The sequence below is a fragment of the Nycticebus coucang genome, chromosome 1 (assembly GCF_027406575.1).
Source record: "Nycticebus coucang isolate mNycCou1 chromosome 1, mNycCou1.pri, whole genome shotgun sequence".
Lineage (NCBI taxonomy): Eukaryota > Metazoa > Chordata > Mammalia > Primates > Lorisidae > Nycticebus > Nycticebus coucang.
In genome coordinates, this window is record NC_069780.1 from 8,436,593 (window position 1) to 8,454,805 (window position 18,213).

Consider the following 18,213-nt stretch of genomic DNA (forward strand, 5'->3'; position numbering starts at 1 on the left):
AACAAGTATCCCAGCCATTCCCCTCCGAGAGATTTACCCCCAAAGAAAGAAACTTACACCCATACAAAGACTGTGCACAAATAATTATAGCAGCTTGTATTGAAATAGCCCCAAACTGGAAGTAACACAAACACCTATTAACAGGTGAACTGGTAAACAAACTATGTCATATCCACACTGTGGAATACTACCTAGCAACAAAAAGGAATGAACGATTACATGCTTCCACATGGGTAAATCTTGAAATAATTACGCTAAGTGAAAGAAACTAGATGTAAAATAGTGCATACTGTGTGATTCCATTGGTTAAGAAGTATAGCAGCCGGGCAGGGGCTCATACCTGGCCTGTAATCCAAGCACTCTGGGAGGCTGAGGCGGATGGATGGCTTGAGCTCAGAGTTCAAGATCAGCCTGAGCAAAAGCAAGACCTGGTCTCTACTAAAAACAGAAAATCTGAGGCAAGAGCATTGCTTGAGCCCAATAGTTTGAGATTGCTGTGAGCTATGATGCCACAGCATTCTACCCAGGATGACAGCTTAAGACTTTGTCTCAAAAATAAAAAAAAAATAAAAAAAACTACATAGAATGCCAACTATAACCTGTAGTGATAGGAAGCAATTTATTAGTTTCTTTGGGATGGGATTGGAAATGGAGAAGGGAAGAGTGGAAGGATTATGAAATATCAGTTGGAAACTTTGGGGGTGATGGATAGATTCAGTATTTTGAATGAGGTGATGGTTTCATGCCAAAATGTATGAAATTGTACACTTTAAATACTTGTAATTTATTATATGTCAATTTCACCTCAATAATAAATGTTTAAGAAAGTCAATCTCAATCTTCCTTCCCTAGAGGAAGGCAAAATCTATCTGCTTTCTTAATCAGTGTGAGACTTTCATAGAGGCAACTGTGAATTAGGTGACCAGCTGATTGTGAGAACCCAGGCAAGTATTTTCCTGTGAGCTGTGAGGATGAATTCACAGCAGCGGGCAGAGATTTAAATTTCTCAGTGCAGCCAGTCTGAAGTTATTAAATTTATAAAGAATGATATGGAGCTGTTAGACAGGGATCCACATTTCTTGCCTGTCAGAAACTGATGTAGCAAGCACAGAAATATAAAACGCCTCATCAAAAAATTAATGCCCCCATATTCAGGAGGCTATTGTAGCTGGGTGACAGATTTCAGATGATGAAGAGAGATGCAAATGTAAACCATGTGGGTTGGGTTTTTTCCTTTTAAAGATAAAGCAGTGATACTGATGTCATATTTAAATATGTACGAGTCAAAGTCGGATCTCTCTTTTTTAAAATAGAAAAGCTAAACTGATTTTGCTGGGATTAACAGTGAAAAATAATAAATCCCAGGCAAGAGAAAATGAATTTCAGGGCCAAACTAAAGGACTAGATTAAATGGATTAATACCCCAATACCCAGGATCAGAAAGAAAGAATTTGTGCTAAGGGCTGAAAGATGTGATTTTGTTTCACTCTTGACTGATACCAGGATGTGAGCTCCAGAGTCCAGAGATAGGACCAAGAATTCTTGGCTGTTTTTTGCTAATGCTGTTAGGCCTTTAAAAACATTGTGTTTTTAAGATCTTATCATTATCTGAGATTGCTTTAGAATTTTTTTTTTAATTTAAAAAGATTCTGGGAAAAGTTAACATGATTTTTTTCTATATCATGTTACTAAAGGACACTGCTTTGCTAGGTCATTTCTGATTTGGTGGGCTTGCTCAACCTCCAAAGCCCTGCATTCACTGTCACTGCCCACTGGCCAAAGAGGTACCCGGGAAGGCAAAATTACAGACCCGAGACTTGAAAAGGGACCTGGAAGAATTAGGAAATGAAATCATGGAGGCCAGGATGCTGACATCACAGAAACATGTCATCTGTTTCTCCATCACAGAAACAAGGCCACGTGTGGCCAAGCCCTGTAACTCCAGCATTCAAAAGCTAAATCATCACACAATATTAAAAATTTGGGCAGGTTTTCAGAAAGGACGAAGAGGCTAGAGCCCCACATGAAACTTACAAGAGAACAGTGTGGAGAGTAAGGCAATGACACTGAATTTCACAGATGTTACCTGCAAACCTCCACCCCAAGAGAAAAGCCAGTAACGTTTGTTGGACACCTTCTGTTCACGTGGTACAACAGAAGCCTCAGTCATTGAGTTAACCGCACTCCCACAGAACATATGCTTTGTCGAAAAAAGAAATCCACAAACAACTCTAACACAAGTGCTCAAGTGCGGGACATGAATGTTGTGAGAAAAATACGAAGGACTCTGTGTGTGGTGAGAGCGTGACATTTCCCAGCTGTAGATGGACGGCTGGCATTGTGACGCATCTCGTTTCTCTCGTCCCCTTTCATCAGGTGTCCAGATTAGCTCCTTCACTCAGGCCGACCTGGCTTCACGGAGTGTTCAGTACACACATTCCAGCAAGGCCGAGCGACACGCAGATGCCTTCAGCTTCACGCTGTCTGACGGCGTCAGTGAGGTAGGAGAGGAGGTGGGCTCCATCCTTGCGTGGGGGTTGATTCCTCGCTGTCCTCTTCAAATGCAGTGGGCAGAGCCGCTCAGGGCCCACCAGCTTCGTTCCCCTCTGCTGTCAGCAGCCTCTGCCAGTCACATGGGCTCTTGCCTGAGAGTCCTCACTTTGGGGGTCCTGGTCAGTCAGTCAGTCCAGGAAATGACGGGAAAGGTAAACTAGAGAGCATGCCTTCTATTTCGTGGAATGTGCTGGGAACAGGTGTGTCCCACCTGTGCTTTTCTGCCCCCTAGGTGACGCAGACTTTCCACATCACTCTCCGCCCCGTGGACGACTCGCTGCCCATCTTAAGGAGCTCGGGGATGCGGGTGCAGGAGGGTGTCAGGAAGACCATCACGGAGTTCGAGCTCCAGGCGGTGGATGCAGACACGGAGGTAGACGCACTCCCCTGCGTTCTCTGCTAACGCAGCTTGGGGGGGGCCCTGTGGCTTTGTAACCACGCACCCTGGGGTTCAGATGGAGTGGTGAGGTTAGTGCAGGCATTCTGGAAGGCTGAAAAAGCAGAAAATACCATGGCCTTTTGGAAAAGAGAAACTAAAGCATTTGAGAGCAGAATGTTTCTAACCCCTTTCTGAGCCCTAAGTGTATCCATCCTTTTCCCGATGATGTGTAACAATCATGTTAACGTGCTGGTTTTTTATTACGATTCACGGAAAGTCAGGCAGATGACATTTCACCCAATGTTGTTGTTATTCACTATTAGAGTGGATGAAGATTTTCTACACTCATTAACTTTTTTCCCTATCACCCCTCCATCCAGACTTAGAAAAGTGAGGGAAAATGGGTGAAAAAGAAATAGTTTTTTAAATGTCCATTTCCTGTCATCTTGTTAGAGGATAAAAATTCAGGCTTTCTTCTGGGCACAGTGGTGTGTACCTATAATCCCAGCCACTCAGGAGGATCACTGGAGCCCAGGAGTTCAAGACCAGCCTGGGCAACATAGCAAGACCCCATCTAAAAATAATAATAATAATAAAGAAAAGAAAAATGTAGGCTTTCGTCTATGACCTGAAAGAACAAAATTAAGTGCTTGTGTCTTACAACTGAAGGACCAGGATGCAATTCCAATTATACTAAATAATATAGATTTTTTTCCTTAGATCTATTTTTAATATCTATAAAGATAGCCAAGCAGCCCTTATTTTGTAAATGTCTCTAGGTTCTGCTGCCCTTAACTAGCTATGGGCTGTCACTCATTCATCTGGTTTCTGTTATGAACTTCCCTTCCCTTCCCCTGGTTTTTTGCCTCCTGGACAGGCTGAATCTGTCACCTTCACCATCGTGCAGCCCCCACGCCATGGCACCATTGAGTGGACCTCCAATGGGCAGCATTTCCACCTCTCCTCCACCTTCACCATGGAAGATATCTACCAGAAGCGGGTCAGCTACAGCCATGATGGCAGCAACTCCCTCAAAGACAGGTTCACCTTCACCGTCTCTGATGGGACAAACCCCTTCTTCATCACGGAGGAAGGAGGAAAAGAGGTGAGGGGCAGAGACAGTGGGGAAGTGGCCTAGCAGTATGTGCCTGGGCAGAACATGGATTTTTGCATCAAGCACAGAGTCATTGGAGATCTTATTTTGTCACTTATACAGTAGAGTGGTCTGGGGCAAATCACTTTTCTAAGCCTCAGTTTTTCATCTGTTGAATGGGCACAGTAATAATTATCAGGGTTAGATAGTTAGCTCAAGAGTCCAAAGAAGTAATCCACAGTACTTACCACTGTTGGCAAATAGCACTCAGTACAATGGCAGCTGCTGCTGTTATTAATGTTACTGTTACTTCTTTTTTGTTCACTCTTTACTCCTTGAATCTTTCTTTCATCTGATTTTAAAATTGTATATACGGCTCCAGATCATCTTTCTGTCTTTGGATGAAGTCCCCTCAGTCTGACAGTTTCTCAGTCTGAGAAATACCAGTGGTTAAGATTGTGGCTTTTACATCCAAAAGATACTAAGTAAATTCTGGCCTTGTCACTTAAAAGCTGAATGTCTTTATAAGTCATTTAAACTTCCTAAGCATCAGCTTTGTCGTCTGTAAAATGGGTATTTAGCCCAATGCCCAGCAGACAGGGAACATCAGATAAACTGTGGCAGTAACCACTGTCATTGTCAACCTTTTAGGACCAGCTTGAAACTGGTAAGATGCTTTTGTCTCAAGGTCAGGCGACTGAGACAGAGTCTCAGTCTGTTGCCTTCAGTAGAATGCTGGTGGCATCACAGCTCACAGCAACCTCAAACTCTCAGACTTAAGCTATTCTCTTGCCTCAGCCTCCCATATACCTGGGACTACAGATGCCCAGCAGAATGCCCAGCTATTTTTTGGCTGTAGTTGTCACTGTTCTTTGGCAGGCCTGGGCTGGGTTCGAGCCCGCCAGCTCCCGTGTATGTGGCCGGTGCCCCAGCGGTTGAGCTATAGGTGCTGAGCCAGAATTGCTTTCTTCTAACCTCTAGGTGTCCAAGAGAAGTTTCTATTTTCCTTCCACTGCCTTCCCTACCATTTTTACTCATGCCTTTGTCTGTTAGCCAGGTCTCCTGCAGTGCCGTCAACCTCCCCTGGGAAAAGCTGCCACTTTGGTGACAGGTGGGCCCGTGGCACCCTGCGTCCCGCCATCTATGTCTGGTTCTGCAGAGGCAGTTTCTGTGAGCAGCACGCCCTGACCCTGTGGCACTCTCAGGATAATCAGAGGATCTGCTTCCCAGCCCGCAGAGCTCCTTCCCTACTCTGACAGGAAGGACTATTTTCCTGGATGAAAGGTCCTCTGCTCCTGTGGGGGTGCGCAGCCTGTGAGAAGGGCATTCTCGGCTGGCTGCTGTGTCTGTGGGGCTCCTGGGAGTTCCCTGCCAGCAAAGTGTCTGTGCTGCATCACCGCCTGGCAGGTCATCACTTTTGTTGTTTTTTTTTTCTCCCAAACTGTAGCTGCTTTCCAGTTAGTTTGACTTTCAAAAGAGAAAAATAATTTCAGGATGTATCAGCAAGAAGGCTACCTGTCTTATAAACATAAAAGGTCACAGCAGGTCTCTGAGGGACTGTGTCATTTAAAAAATGGAAATTACTTAGAAGGTGGGTTGTAGGAGATGGAGAACCCAGTATCGCACTGTCCTTGCTGTGTCTGCTCAGGGTGGCCGAATGCAGCTAAGATGTGTGTGGCATGTGTGTGCAAGAAGGGGTTATAAACTACTATGACCACATGCTTTCATTAGTGACGTCTTCTGCCCCTTCCCCTCTTTGGACAGCTGTCCCTTAAAACAACAACAATGAAAAAAGGACAAAAAAAGAAAAAAAAGAAAATCTCTTGCTGTGAAGCCTCTTTTCGCATCTGGCATAATCCCAGCTGGAGGATTTTGACATTAGCATTTGAATGATGATTATTGACAACCTCTCACGAAAATTTTGACAAGAGTTATTGAAAGGAAATACTCTATTGTTTAGTGAGTTCATACTGACATAGGAGTGTGATAACCAGCATCCATAGCAGGTGAAATTCCAGAAGAGTGTCACACTTTTCTTCCCATATGGTTCTCACTCACATCACCATTCCCCTTTCTCCCCGAGGCCGCAGGCTGAGTGGTGGCAAGGGATGGAGACCAGCTCAGCTGCCTATTCTTCATCTCTGAGCATGGCCAGACTCAGGCCTCCCAGCTCTGGAGAGCCTGGACCCACCATGCTTCTGACACCTACCAGTGACTTTTTCTTTCCCGGCCTCCCCTACAGATTGTGACGGCAGCACCTCAGCAGTTCCAATTGGATATCCTTCCAGTAGATGATGGCACTCCCAGAATTGTCACCAACCTTGGGCTCCAGTGGCTGGAATACATGGGTGGCAAGGTAAAGCCTGTCCCACCTGTCACATTCACGCCACCCAACTTGGGCTGCATCCTCCATGACAACAACTTATGAATAGATCTCCATTCAGCTCCTGTCCATTCTTCCTCATATCAGCTGATTTCCCTGAGATTGGCAAGCTCTGTGAGTTGGGTTAGGGTATTTTATTAGTAATGCTTGTGTAGGATTGGTTAAAATACTGTACAGTTTAAAATGCCCTTACAACAGTATTCAAAAATATAGTAGGTCAGAATAACATAGAAGTTTGTTTATTTTTATTACATATGTGGTGGAAGTAGATGGGGTGCCTAGGGCCCTACTTGACTGGGGAGAAATGCAGATTCCTCTCCCCTTATTTGTCTGCCATCACTAGCCTGTTGCTGTTGACTGCATGGTCAAAGCTCGTTAGAAATTTATCAATATGCAGTTGGCCCTGTGTCTATAGGTCCCACATGTACAGATTCAACCAACCACAGATGGAAAATATTCAAAGGGAAAAAACAACACCACAAATAGAAGACAATATAACCACTGTTTACATAGAATTTAATTATATAGGTATTCTAAGTAATCTAGAGATGATTGTATAAATACTACACCATTTTATCTGAGGGACTTGAGCATCTGTGGATTTCTTCATGGGATCCTAGAACCAAATCCGCAGAGGGACAACTGTACCAGCACATGGAAGGGGACACAGAGAAACAGAGGGCAAGGAACATCGCTTTAAGCAAGGGTTACAGAAACTGAACTTATCTCTTGCACTCATATTCTGTCCGCAAGAAATTGGTCCTATGGCCCCAGATGTTAATGGGAGGCCGTGAAATAGCATCCATCACTGGGCAGGCCGGTGCTCATCTAAGATGTCACCACTGAAAGAAGGGAGGGTGGCCTCTGGGGACATCTGGCATTGCTGTGGATGGGAGGCAAGTGAACATTGTGCAGGTGAGAGTCCTCGGATGAAGTCTGCTTTGGAAATGTCTTTCTCCTCCTCATTGCCAAGTCGGTCAGTAATTTTCACCCACAGCAGGGAGAGCACCAGGTCCGCACCCACAGCTCAACATGCACCCGGCTCCTCAGCTCGGCCGAGGCTGCTCTCTGCATCGGTGGCTGGTGCTGTCTCTGGAGCGCCTCCATCTCCATGGAGCCTTAGCCCGCGCTGTGACTTCCCACCAAACAAGTTGGGTTTGCTAAATACATGGAACAAAATTAGCACAAATTCCTTGCCACGCCCCCTTAGGTTTTTCCCTTTTGTATTCACAGCAATCCCTTTTCTTCTCCAGATTCTCCTCCTAAGTTTATACCCCTCGCTGCTATCCTGCTGTGATGACACAAATGAGCTCTGTTTCACCAATCCACACATCAATTTTCTGGCCTTACAGTACTAGACCTGCCAATTTTCAGGGCTGCTGACCCCCCCTTTCTTCTCTCAGACCTTTGCTCTCAGTAAATATTTGTTGAATGAATGAGCAAGGGAATTAAAAGTTCAGCCGGCATATTTGGGCATTATCGGGGTGTAGTATGTTTATCTGATTTCTATTTCAAGCATTACAATTGACTCCTACAATTGATTTCCTGCACTGAATCATTCTTTCAAAGTTCCAACTTCCTTTCAAGGCCCAATTCACATCCCATTGCCTCAAATTCCTTTTTCTTCGACCCCAGATGAAATTAATCTCTCCTGTCTTAAAAAGCATTTGACACTCTTTTCATATCTTACATTATAGCTCTAGCAACAATGACCTGGCTTAGGAGCCTTTATTTCCCAGTAAAGCATGTATACCTTCAGGGCAGAGGCCAGGAGAATTTCTATCTTCAGAGCTCCCCTGGTCTGGACAGAATTCTCTGTGCAGTGAATGCACTCAGTAAATCATTGTTGTGCCAAATTAAATCTGAGTCAGAGGGTCTTATTCCTGCTTTATTCCCACCTCAGGAATTAAACTTAATGGGTTTCTATTCCAGGCCACCAACTTGATCACCAAGAAAGAACTGCTGACCGTGGACCCAGACACCGAGGACCCGCAGCTTGTCTATGAGATAACAACGGGCCCCAAGCACGGCCACTTGGAGAACAAGCTGCAGCCTGGTGCAGCTGCTGCCACGTTCACCCAGGGTGGGGCCCCGGGGACTTAGAAATAGGAGACGTTTGTTCTAATGCCGCTCTCTCCATCTCCCCGACCTTCCTCACAGCCACTTCTAGCTACTTATCCCCAAGTAACCTATTTTCAAACAAATAGATTTTTTAGTGTCTAACCACCCTGATTTTTCCCCCCTTTTACTCTAAATGGCAAAAAAAAAAAAAAAAAGTATCATGCTTTCTCAGCTCCCAAGTCTTGACCAGGGTTTCTGGAAAAGAATACATGCGCCGCCTGGTGCTCTTTAAACATAACAATAGCAGCAGCAACCAGGCTGTATGGATACATGCTCCTGTGTGGGCTTTATTCTTTTTGTTATTCTCTAAGAATGACAGATTTTTTTTTTTTTTTAAACAGTCTCACTTTCTTACCCTCAGTAGAGTGCATCATAGCTCACAGCAACTTCAAAATCTTGGGCTCAAGCTATCCTCTTGCCTCAGCCTTCCAAGTAGCTGCAATTATAGGTGCCCACCACAGTGCCCAGCCATTTTTTAGAGATGGGGTCTCACTCTAGCTCAGGCTGGTCTGAAACTCCTGAGCTCAAGCAATCCAACTGCTTCGCCTCCCAGAGTGCTGGGCTTACAGGCCTGAGCCCCCGCACCTGGCCTGAATTACAGATTTTTAAAAAGATTTCAACCAAGAAATTAAAATCGACATGTGTAGTTTGCTCAACAGAAGTATTTTCCAGTTTTGAGGCCATTTTGTGTTTTAGCTTCTTGTAAGCATGTTAGATTTTTCTAGACTTGTTTTAAGGAGGGACCTGATGGGAGCAAACTCCATAGTGAAACATTCTCACCCCGTGTCCCCACTTTTCTCCCTGTCCTGAATTGTGTGTTCTCTCCTGGCCCCTCGTGAGCTGTGCTTTAATCCAGCCCCAGCCATCCTCATTAGCACACACCCTCCAGAGCCACTGCTTTAGAAGAACAGAGTCCGAGTGGGATGCTGCACACACACAGGCTGGGGGCACAGACTTCCTCTGTCACCTCTCGGATTCACCCTCTTACATTCCCCAGACACTCACTGAAACGCCTTTTGTCAAGACCCTGTGATTCTCATTTTAAGCAGCATGAGGGTACTTTCTGCAGATAAAGACGGTCGTTAGTTACACAGAGCTGCAGGATTTTATTTTAAAGTTTGGCAGAAACATTTATTCTTAAGACGTCTATGCTTTTGGTTCTTAGGAAAGTAAGTTTTATCTGTTCCCTATTAGAAGAATAAATGAGCCATGTTGGTGTGGGGAATCTATGAGGCTGTCTTTAGGTCCTAGGTTAATTCGTAGCAAATTCACAGCAAGTCTTTTTTCTCACAGAGGATGTGAACTTGGGGCTGATTCGTTATGTGTTGCACGAGGAGAAGGCTCATGAGATGATGGACAGTTTTCAGTTTCTGGTGAAAGACAGTAAACCCAATGTGGTCGGCGACAACGTCTTCCATATCCAGTGGTCCCTCATCAGCTTTAAGCATACCAGGTACAAGTGTGATGGCTCTTTCATTCTTGCGAAATGAATCAGGTAAGCACAGGAAATCCAGAGGAAGCATGCTGGGGGTCAGCTCCCGTCACCTGGTGATACTGGGAATGATGAGATGATGGTAGCAATGATAAAATAATAATCACACCAAGTATGGACTGAGTGCCGTTTGGACCAGGCACAGCACAAGGTACCTGACATACATCATCCTGTTTAATACTTGCGATTACGAGATGAGGTCTGTTCTTACCCAGGGGCAAAAGTACAAGACAGCGAGAGGTTAAGCAACTTACCCACAGCCACATGGCTAAGAAGCCCGCTGATCTGAACCAGTGTTTTCTGCCTCTCATACAAGTATGTTTGGTTCCATCTTTAGGTTTTAGAAGATAATCCAATAGAACTGATAGGAAAAATAAAAAATAGACATCCAAATTCCAAAAATAATCACTGGCCCACACGATCAGTATCTTTGCCCTCCATCTGTTCTCCTCGTTCTCAAGCTTGTACCCTCTCTGAGCTCCTTCCGTCTCTACAGGCGTGCACATTTCTAGGAAACAAACGCATGTCTGAACAGAGACAGCGCCGAGATGCCTTCCCAATCTGCTGGGGAAGTACAGAGACACCGATTGGTAAAAGTGGTGCTGATTGTATGAGTTAAGTTTAATTAGGATTATGATTTTTCTGGAGAAAATATTCTGTAAAATCTATATTTCAAAGACTCACTATTCTAAGAAATAAACTTTATGATAATACAGAAAATTGGACCTTGGGGATAAAAAGGAAAACATACAAACTTGATTTCACCCTTACACGTACTTGGAGAATTAGAGGAAAATTAGAACCAACTGTTAGATATGTTGTGTTCCGCTGTTATTTACCTCTTAATTGGATATTTTTCAAAATTAAATACATTCAGTAAAATTTGCTGGACAGCTTTCTAACACTTAATGGGATAACTGGGACAGAGGGCCTCAAAGCTGGCAGTGAGGACTGACCTCGAAGGGGCACCAGGCCTGCAGCCGTCACAGTGACCAGGCATAATCCCAGGCCAGAGCCCATCCTCAGGGATGGAAAACAAAGTGCGTCTCATGCTCTACTTGCTCCTGGCTCTTCCAAACCTAGATGCACGTTGGGAATTAATAGCACATGGCAGTCAGCCTTCTGCTTTGCAAAAGCACTAGAAATTCTAAGCCACACGCTAAATTAATCCTGTCACTCTCTCATTGCCATAAAGCTGCATTTGTCTGAACACCCATGTTTCCCAGGCCCAACTCCCGTTTTCCTACCTGTGGCACTGCCCTGGCTCCTTCACACACTTCCCAGAGATGGGGTCCAGTGAGTTCCCTGAGCTGAGTTACTAATTGCCATCTGAGTGGCTTTCTTCCCTGAGAACCCACTGTATACTCTGATTGCACCACCATGCTAGGGAGGTGCTGTCTCCTCTCTCTATGTTCTGAAAACCGAAGTTCACAGCTCCCAGTGCCCTCCATCTCCCGCATGACTCTGAACTCTCTTCCCAAGTGGGGCAGGCACCGTTCTGCATCCACAGCTTGGTCCTTGGGACCTGACCGTTCCAGCTGGACGCATTCCCTCCACTTACACGCTGGCTCCTCGCAGGAGCCATAATTCCTCTTCTCTGAGTTGCCAGTAACGAAACAAGAAGAGACAGGCATTAAACAAAGTGGTTTCTTTGTGACCCTGCAGCGGATTTTCAGAGACTGACTTTTTGTGTGCTCCTAGTTACAATGTCAGTGAGCAGGCGGGCTCTGTCAGCGTCACGGTGCAGAGGGCTGGGAACCTGAACCAGTACGCCATCGTGCTGTGTCACACGGAGCAGGGCACTGCCAGCTCCGGCTCTGGGCTCAGCTCCCGGCCTGGACAGCAGGACTATGTGGAATATGCCGGCCAGGTAGGTAGAGTGGGGTTCTGACTCCCAAACTGCTGGGACACCACCAGCAGAGCCTGTGACCTAGTCGCAGGCCCCCGTGGTGCCCCCCCACTTCACAAGCCCGCCTTCCTGTCCTCTGCCATCCTCCCTCCAGTGATGACCCCTTCTCCCTCCCATCCTGCTCTGTCCTTCACAGTCTCTCTGACCCTCATCACAGTTATAACTGCCAAAGCGTAAGCTGTTGTCTATCTCATCAGTCTTTACATTTTGCTTCATGACCAAAAGGCGTCCCCAGGCATCATGTTCTGGACTCAACCTTTGGTGTCCCACCTTCGCTTTCCCCTCCCCTTCCTCACAGGAAGGTCTTAGAACAGACTAGCTGAGTGGTGATAGGTGATGAGCACGTGGGCTCCAATTATAAAGAGAAGCTGGAGAGAACTGGATGGATTTAACCCTTGAGTAAGAATTGGTAGGATCTGGCAGTGGACCGATTAGACACTGGGCTAGAAGGGACAGATGGTGACAATGCCCCTTACTAGAAAGGGGCCTGACTCCTGAAAGGAGCAGGTTGGGCAAGGTTTGGACTCATGACTTCGCTTTGGACATGTGGAGTATGTGTGGCAGAGAGCAGTCTGAGATCCAGAGAGAAATCAGCAAGACGTCAACATGCCTGTGTTAAATGTAATTAGGGTGGCCATGAGAAAAGGAGAGAATTGAGAGCAGAGTAGAAAGGGGGACTTACATGGTCAGCTCCTGTAGGGGAGGGGGCCTTGTATTTGTCATCTTCCATGTAGGGCATGGTGGCTAGCACCTCATAGGTATTTATTCAGTACTTTTCCAAAGCAATTTTATTATTCTTATGGCAACGCAGGTCTCTGTAGAGAGAAGTGGGCTCTGTCCTTCAATGGAAGCATTTCAGCTAGACTAAGTCCTCTTACATCAGACATAAATGAAGAATTAGGAAAGAACAGATAAGCTAAAGAGTCTTTTAGCAAAATGATAAGACCGAACGTGTTCTTGTGTTTTTCAAGGAAAGACAAAAGACTATCTGTGTTCTCTAGATCTTAAATAGAGACTTGTTAAGTGTTTCATTTCACTGAGCACATTTTGAAATATGTAGCTTATTAAATGAAACTTAATGAGATTAATTGGTTATATAGTACTAATAATTTTCTGTTTGATTAAAATTACATATTTTTTAGATTTGCATGTCCCTGGAAACATATAACTATTTTTTGCACATTTCAGCTGTCTTAGTTTGCACAAAGTATAGTCCAGGAATGTTTCCTGTCCTTTCTTTCAATTAGGGGCAAGTCTGTAGCCTTTGCTGCATTTGAAGGTTTTAGCTAGCTTACCTGCCTTCCTCCCACCCTTCCTTCCTTCCTTTCTTTTTTGACAAAATGAAACCAGAATAAATTCTTATCTATAGGTTTGCAATTGTGTGCATATAAAATAATCTCTCTGCTTTGTAACAGGCTAAATTAATTCACATTATAGTTCTAGCCCATTTCGATGACAAAGGCTTTAGTCAAATATGAAGTTAAAATTAGTCTGGCTTGTTTATAACTTTCTATAAATTTAAACCTCATTATTCAGTACATTGAGATTCTATGTCAATTTTAATTATACAAGTAATGTGAGGATGGTAATGATAATACCTTATGTTTGTTCAGCTCTTTAAAATATACTTAGCACTTTTCATTACGTCTGATCTCCTTTATTCCTTCCAGTAAGTATGTAAAGTAGGAATGTTGTAATGTTTATTTAGCTGATGAGGAATCTGATGTTTGTAAAGTTTGAAACCTACATAGCATAGGATCCACAGAACCAGACTTGAGGCCAGAACTTCACACTGGAAGGTCTGAGTTCTGTCCAGTTAAACTTTCCACGACACAAAGGGAGCTGAGCAGCCAAATGATGAATGCTGCTGTCCCAGTGAGTTAATAGAACAGGATATACAAAGTTGTTATGTGTTTTGCTACAGTCACCAAATGGTAGGGGATGCCTTTGCTGTCAGTGTCCCTGTATACTCGTCAGCCCCACTGTGCAGGCGAAGAGTGGGCAGAGGTGGCCAACTGTTCCCAGTGACAATGCAGAGCTGGGGGCAGGAGGACCCGCTCATTGAGTCAGTGCTCTGCTCGTGGGACTTGGCAGCTCTTTCCCTAGGATGCTCTGGAGACCCACACGGGGGAAGCTGAGGCCCAGCTGACCTCCTTGTTTCCATGTGACAGGTGCAGTTTGATGAACGAGAGGACACCAAGTCCTGCACCATCGTCATCAACGACGATGACGTGTTTGAGGACATGGAGAGCTTCACCGTGGGGCTCAGCATGCCAGCATATGCCCTGTTAGGGGACTTCACCCAGGCGAAGGTCATCATCAATGACACTGAGGACGAGCCCACACTGGGGTTTGACAGGAACACCTACCGGGTCAACGAGAGCGCCGGCTTTCTGTATGCACCGATTGAAAGAAAAGGTCTGTTGGTGTCAGAGGTGACAGGAGCTGTAATGACAGCTAAGGGTTGTGTTAACTCACATTTGCATTAACTCGGGTGTGAATGCTTTACAGGTATTAACTCATCTAACCCCCATGAACCCTAGTGGTGATTCTGCCCAGAGGGAGTGCTGCAGAACACTCTCCTCTTAGTTCAAGGTGGTAGAACTCCCATTTATTCTTAAGTTGAATTAGAAGACTGGTTATACATGGATCATTACAAAAATTTTGAGATAACCCAGAAATCAAGAAACATAAAATCCACACTGGGGGCTCAGCACCTGTGGCTCAAGCGGCTAAGGCACCAACCACATACACCAGAGCTGGTGGGTTCGAATCCATCCCGGGCCTGCCAAACAACAATGACAACTGCAACCAAAAAATAGCCGGGTGTTGTGACAGGTGTCTGTAGTCCCAGCTACTTGGGAGGCTAAGGCAAGAGAATCACTTAAGCTCAGGAGTTGGAGGTTACTATGAGCTGTGATGCCACAGTACTCTACCTAGGGTTATAGCTTGAGGCTCTGTCTCAAAAAAAAAAAAAAAAAAACCCACAGGGGGAAACAAACAAAGCCCTCCTAGCAACACCAATAAGCTGAGCAAGTTGAAACTTGCACAGATGAATCAGAAAGGATGCTGTCGACTGTGTTTCTTGGAAGTGAAATAATGGACCGTAACACAGTCTGTCTCTCTTTCATGGTGACCCATGTAGATTATTCATGAGTCAGTGTTCTTAATCAATCACACAATCCATGAAATATTTAGTAACCTTGGCCAAGGAGGGAAGTCCCAGTTTGTAAGGGCTGGCTTTCCATCTTAGTTCTTGGAAGACAGAAACGTGCTTAAAGATTTCCCTATCTGAGGGTCATACGGAGAGCTCAGATGAAAAATAAGGGCAGTTGTGTAAGAAATAAAAGGGCAACTCTTTTATTGTTTTGTTTTTACTTGACACAAAATTGTACATGTTTATAAAAGGGTAATTCTTGAGGGGCTGAAAATCAAAAAGTCATATGGATTTATACTCGTGCAACATTGAGACTTTAAACCCCTATTCAAAGCCACAACATGACTGTAAGTGATGAAGTCAGGTTCTCTATTGAATCTGCTGACTGGGCATTAGGGTAACAAATACTGCAGATAGCACAGAACCTTGTTCCGCCACCTGGTAAACAGGCAAGCCCCATAGATTGCTCTGGGCCACCAAGCCGGGCCCAGGACAGGCTGTCACCGAGGGAAGTGGCAGCACTAATAAGTAAAGTCATTTGTACAGAGAAGCAGATTTTGTTTGGTTTCATCTTTCCTTTTTTAAACCAGCTCGTTTCTCTCTGGGAATTAAAGTGCAGAAGTTTACTCAGAAGGGCACTGAACTGTGCTCATAGCACTACCTTCAGGAGACAATTACTTTGCTACTTCCAGTACCAAATATGTCTCTTATCTTTCCACCCGCTGTGGTCGTAGATGGTGGGCAATGAGTCTTGTGAATTAACAGAGCACAAAATTCACAGAATGGGAAATCCATTTTAAGTTGTTTAGCGAAGTACTTAGGGTATACTAAATCCTCAAGTGGTTTATACCACAGGCTTAAAAGAAACAGCATTTTAGGAAGGTTTCCATCATAGTTTGAACAGAAATAGTGATGGAAGGTGTCAGAGGAAACAAGCTCATTCATTTACCACAGTTTTTTATTTTTTTTAATTTGAGCAGTACTCATTCAAATGCTTTGGTTTCCTTGCCATTTCTGTTTCAGGAGATTCAAGCAGCATCGTCTCTGCAATTTGCTACACGATTCCTAAGTCAGCCATGGGAAGTAGCCTCTACGCTCTAGAATCAGGCTCTGACTTTAAATCTAGAGGGATGTCTGCTGAGAGTCGTGTGACATTGGGGCGTGGTGTCACCAGGGCTACTTGTGACATCATGATCATTGATGACAGCGAGTATGAAGAGGAAGAGGAGTTTGAGATTGGCCTGGCACACGCTTCTGACAACGCTCGTGTGGGAAGGGCGGCGACCGCCAGGGTGCTCATTAGTGGCCCCAACGATGCCTCCACCGTGTCCCTGGGCAACACGGCTTTCACCATCAGCGAGGATGCAGGTGAAGGAGAGGATGCTGGGGCTCCACTGCCCATTTCCTTATCCTTTTCTTGAACAATTTCCTCTTCAGGCTTGAGAACGTCCTTAAGACGTTGGGCACACCATTACTCAGAGCAGCTGCCATGGGTCTGAGGCTTTGTGGAAGGCCAGGCACCAGGACCAGCCCTGGACGCTCATGAGGGGTGGCCAGTTCTTGCTCTGCTCATCATGGCAGAAAGATGCTGGCTTAGAGCTTGCTGGGTTGACCTTGGTAGTCCAGAGGGAGGGCCTGGTGCTGAGCATTTTGGCTTGTGAAGGAGGGGAACTTGATCTGTTGAAGACAGAGGTGAGTTATGCAATGTGCTGCTGCCTGCTAAAACAAACTCTGAAGTTACCATGTCTCAACACGGTGGAAATGTCGGCTTCTTGTGCCCGCCCAAAGCAGACAGTGGGCAGGTCTCTTCCACGGCTCCTTCCCTCTTGCAGCTCCACAGGGGTGGAGGGAGCAGCAGCTTTGCTGTGCTACTGATCTGACCCTGACTGGGCCCTTTGCCTCTGTAAAGGGCTTCTGAGGGATACTGGGAACTGATATCTTTGAGCACTTACTGAACGCCAGGCAGAACATCCTGTGTATTCTAGGCATTCTCACTTAATCTTCTGTAGAAGAGATAGACATCTTGTATAGAATATTTGGCTTTGTCTGGGGCTAGGTGAGGGAAAAAAGGGGGAAAGAAAGAAAACATTATATAGACAAGTGAATGGAAGCCCAGAGAGCTTAAATAACTCATCAGAGATGCAGACCCTGATATAAGGCAGAGCTGGATTAGACAGAACCCAGACCTTTCTGCTAAGAACGTTTCCTTTCCCACACATCAAGTAGCCGTGACTACATATCACCGCACAGCATATTAGGTGTAAAATGTGGTGATCAATAGGATTTTCATAGAGCTTTTCTCTGACTATGATTGTGAAAACAACTAAATATCTTTAGGACACTATAAGGAATGTCTCAGTGGACCAGAGATGAGCTTCATCCCTAAGATATATATATATGGTTTAAGTAATGACATGTGCTTTGGAGAAATAGGGAGATTGACCCATTTAGGAACTTTTAATTAGGAACATTCAGCTTCAGGCCCCACAGAGTTCCCTAGCTGATTCCTCCTAAATTGACTATTTTCTAGCTCACCCCTGAGGCCCTACTCTCTGAGTTCCTTCTCCCTAAACAGGCTTGAGAAGTTTTTCAGGGCACCCTTCCCCCTGAAGTGCATTGTTCTCCCATGAACACTCTCCCCTCTGAAGCCACAAGAATGTCCTCCCCAGAGCTCCCTCCAGCACCACCTCCCTGAGCCCTTGCCTAGGGCTCTGTTTAGTCTTAATGTCAGTGAAAAGTGAGGTAGTGACACCTCCCAGCCTTCCGCAGAAGGGACCTGGGCACTTCAGTCACTGAAGTGGGGTTAGACGAGCTCAGTGGGATGAAGCTGCCACCATTGCAGAGGGGGGGGACATTCATCTTCTGGCTGAAGGTTGACCATTGGCATCTCTATTGATCTTGATTCAGGCACGATGAAGATTCCAGTTATCCGCCATGGCACTGACCTGTCCACTTACACATCTGTGTGGTGTGCAACACGGCCATCAGACCCAGCTTCTGCTACTCCTGGAGTTGACTACATTCCCAGCTCTAGGAAGGTGGAATTCGGACCTGGTATCACAGAGCAGGTGCGTATTCAACAGTCAGAGCACCACAGAGTCACATGGCCAGCGGTCTGTAAATGTT

At 45.3% G+C, this 18,213-nt stretch overlaps 1 protein-coding gene across 1 annotated transcript in view; it reads left to right on the plus strand.

Annotated features, from left to right (window-relative positions):
• The window catches only part of FRAS1 (Fraser extracellular matrix complex subunit 1), a 482,654-nt gene that overhangs the window by 394,754 nt on the left and 69,687 nt on the right, over window positions 1-18,213 (plus strand). Inside the window, exons 48-57 of the mRNA XM_053590633.1 lie at window positions 2,377-2,501; window positions 2,786-2,926; window positions 3,810-4,037; window positions 6,268-6,381; window positions 8,341-8,491; window positions 9,823-9,982; window positions 11,723-11,891; window positions 14,102-14,348; window positions 16,111-16,455; window positions 17,995-18,155. Coding sequence (XP_053446608.1) covers window positions 2,377-2,501; window positions 2,786-2,926; window positions 3,810-4,037; window positions 6,268-6,381; window positions 8,341-8,491; window positions 9,823-9,982; window positions 11,723-11,891; window positions 14,102-14,348; window positions 16,111-16,455; window positions 17,995-18,155 — 1,841 coding nt within the window. The remainder of the gene's footprint in view (window positions 1-2,376; window positions 2,502-2,785; window positions 2,927-3,809; window positions 4,038-6,267; window positions 6,382-8,340; window positions 8,492-9,822; window positions 9,983-11,722; window positions 11,892-14,101; window positions 14,349-16,110; window positions 16,456-17,994; window positions 18,156-18,213) is intronic.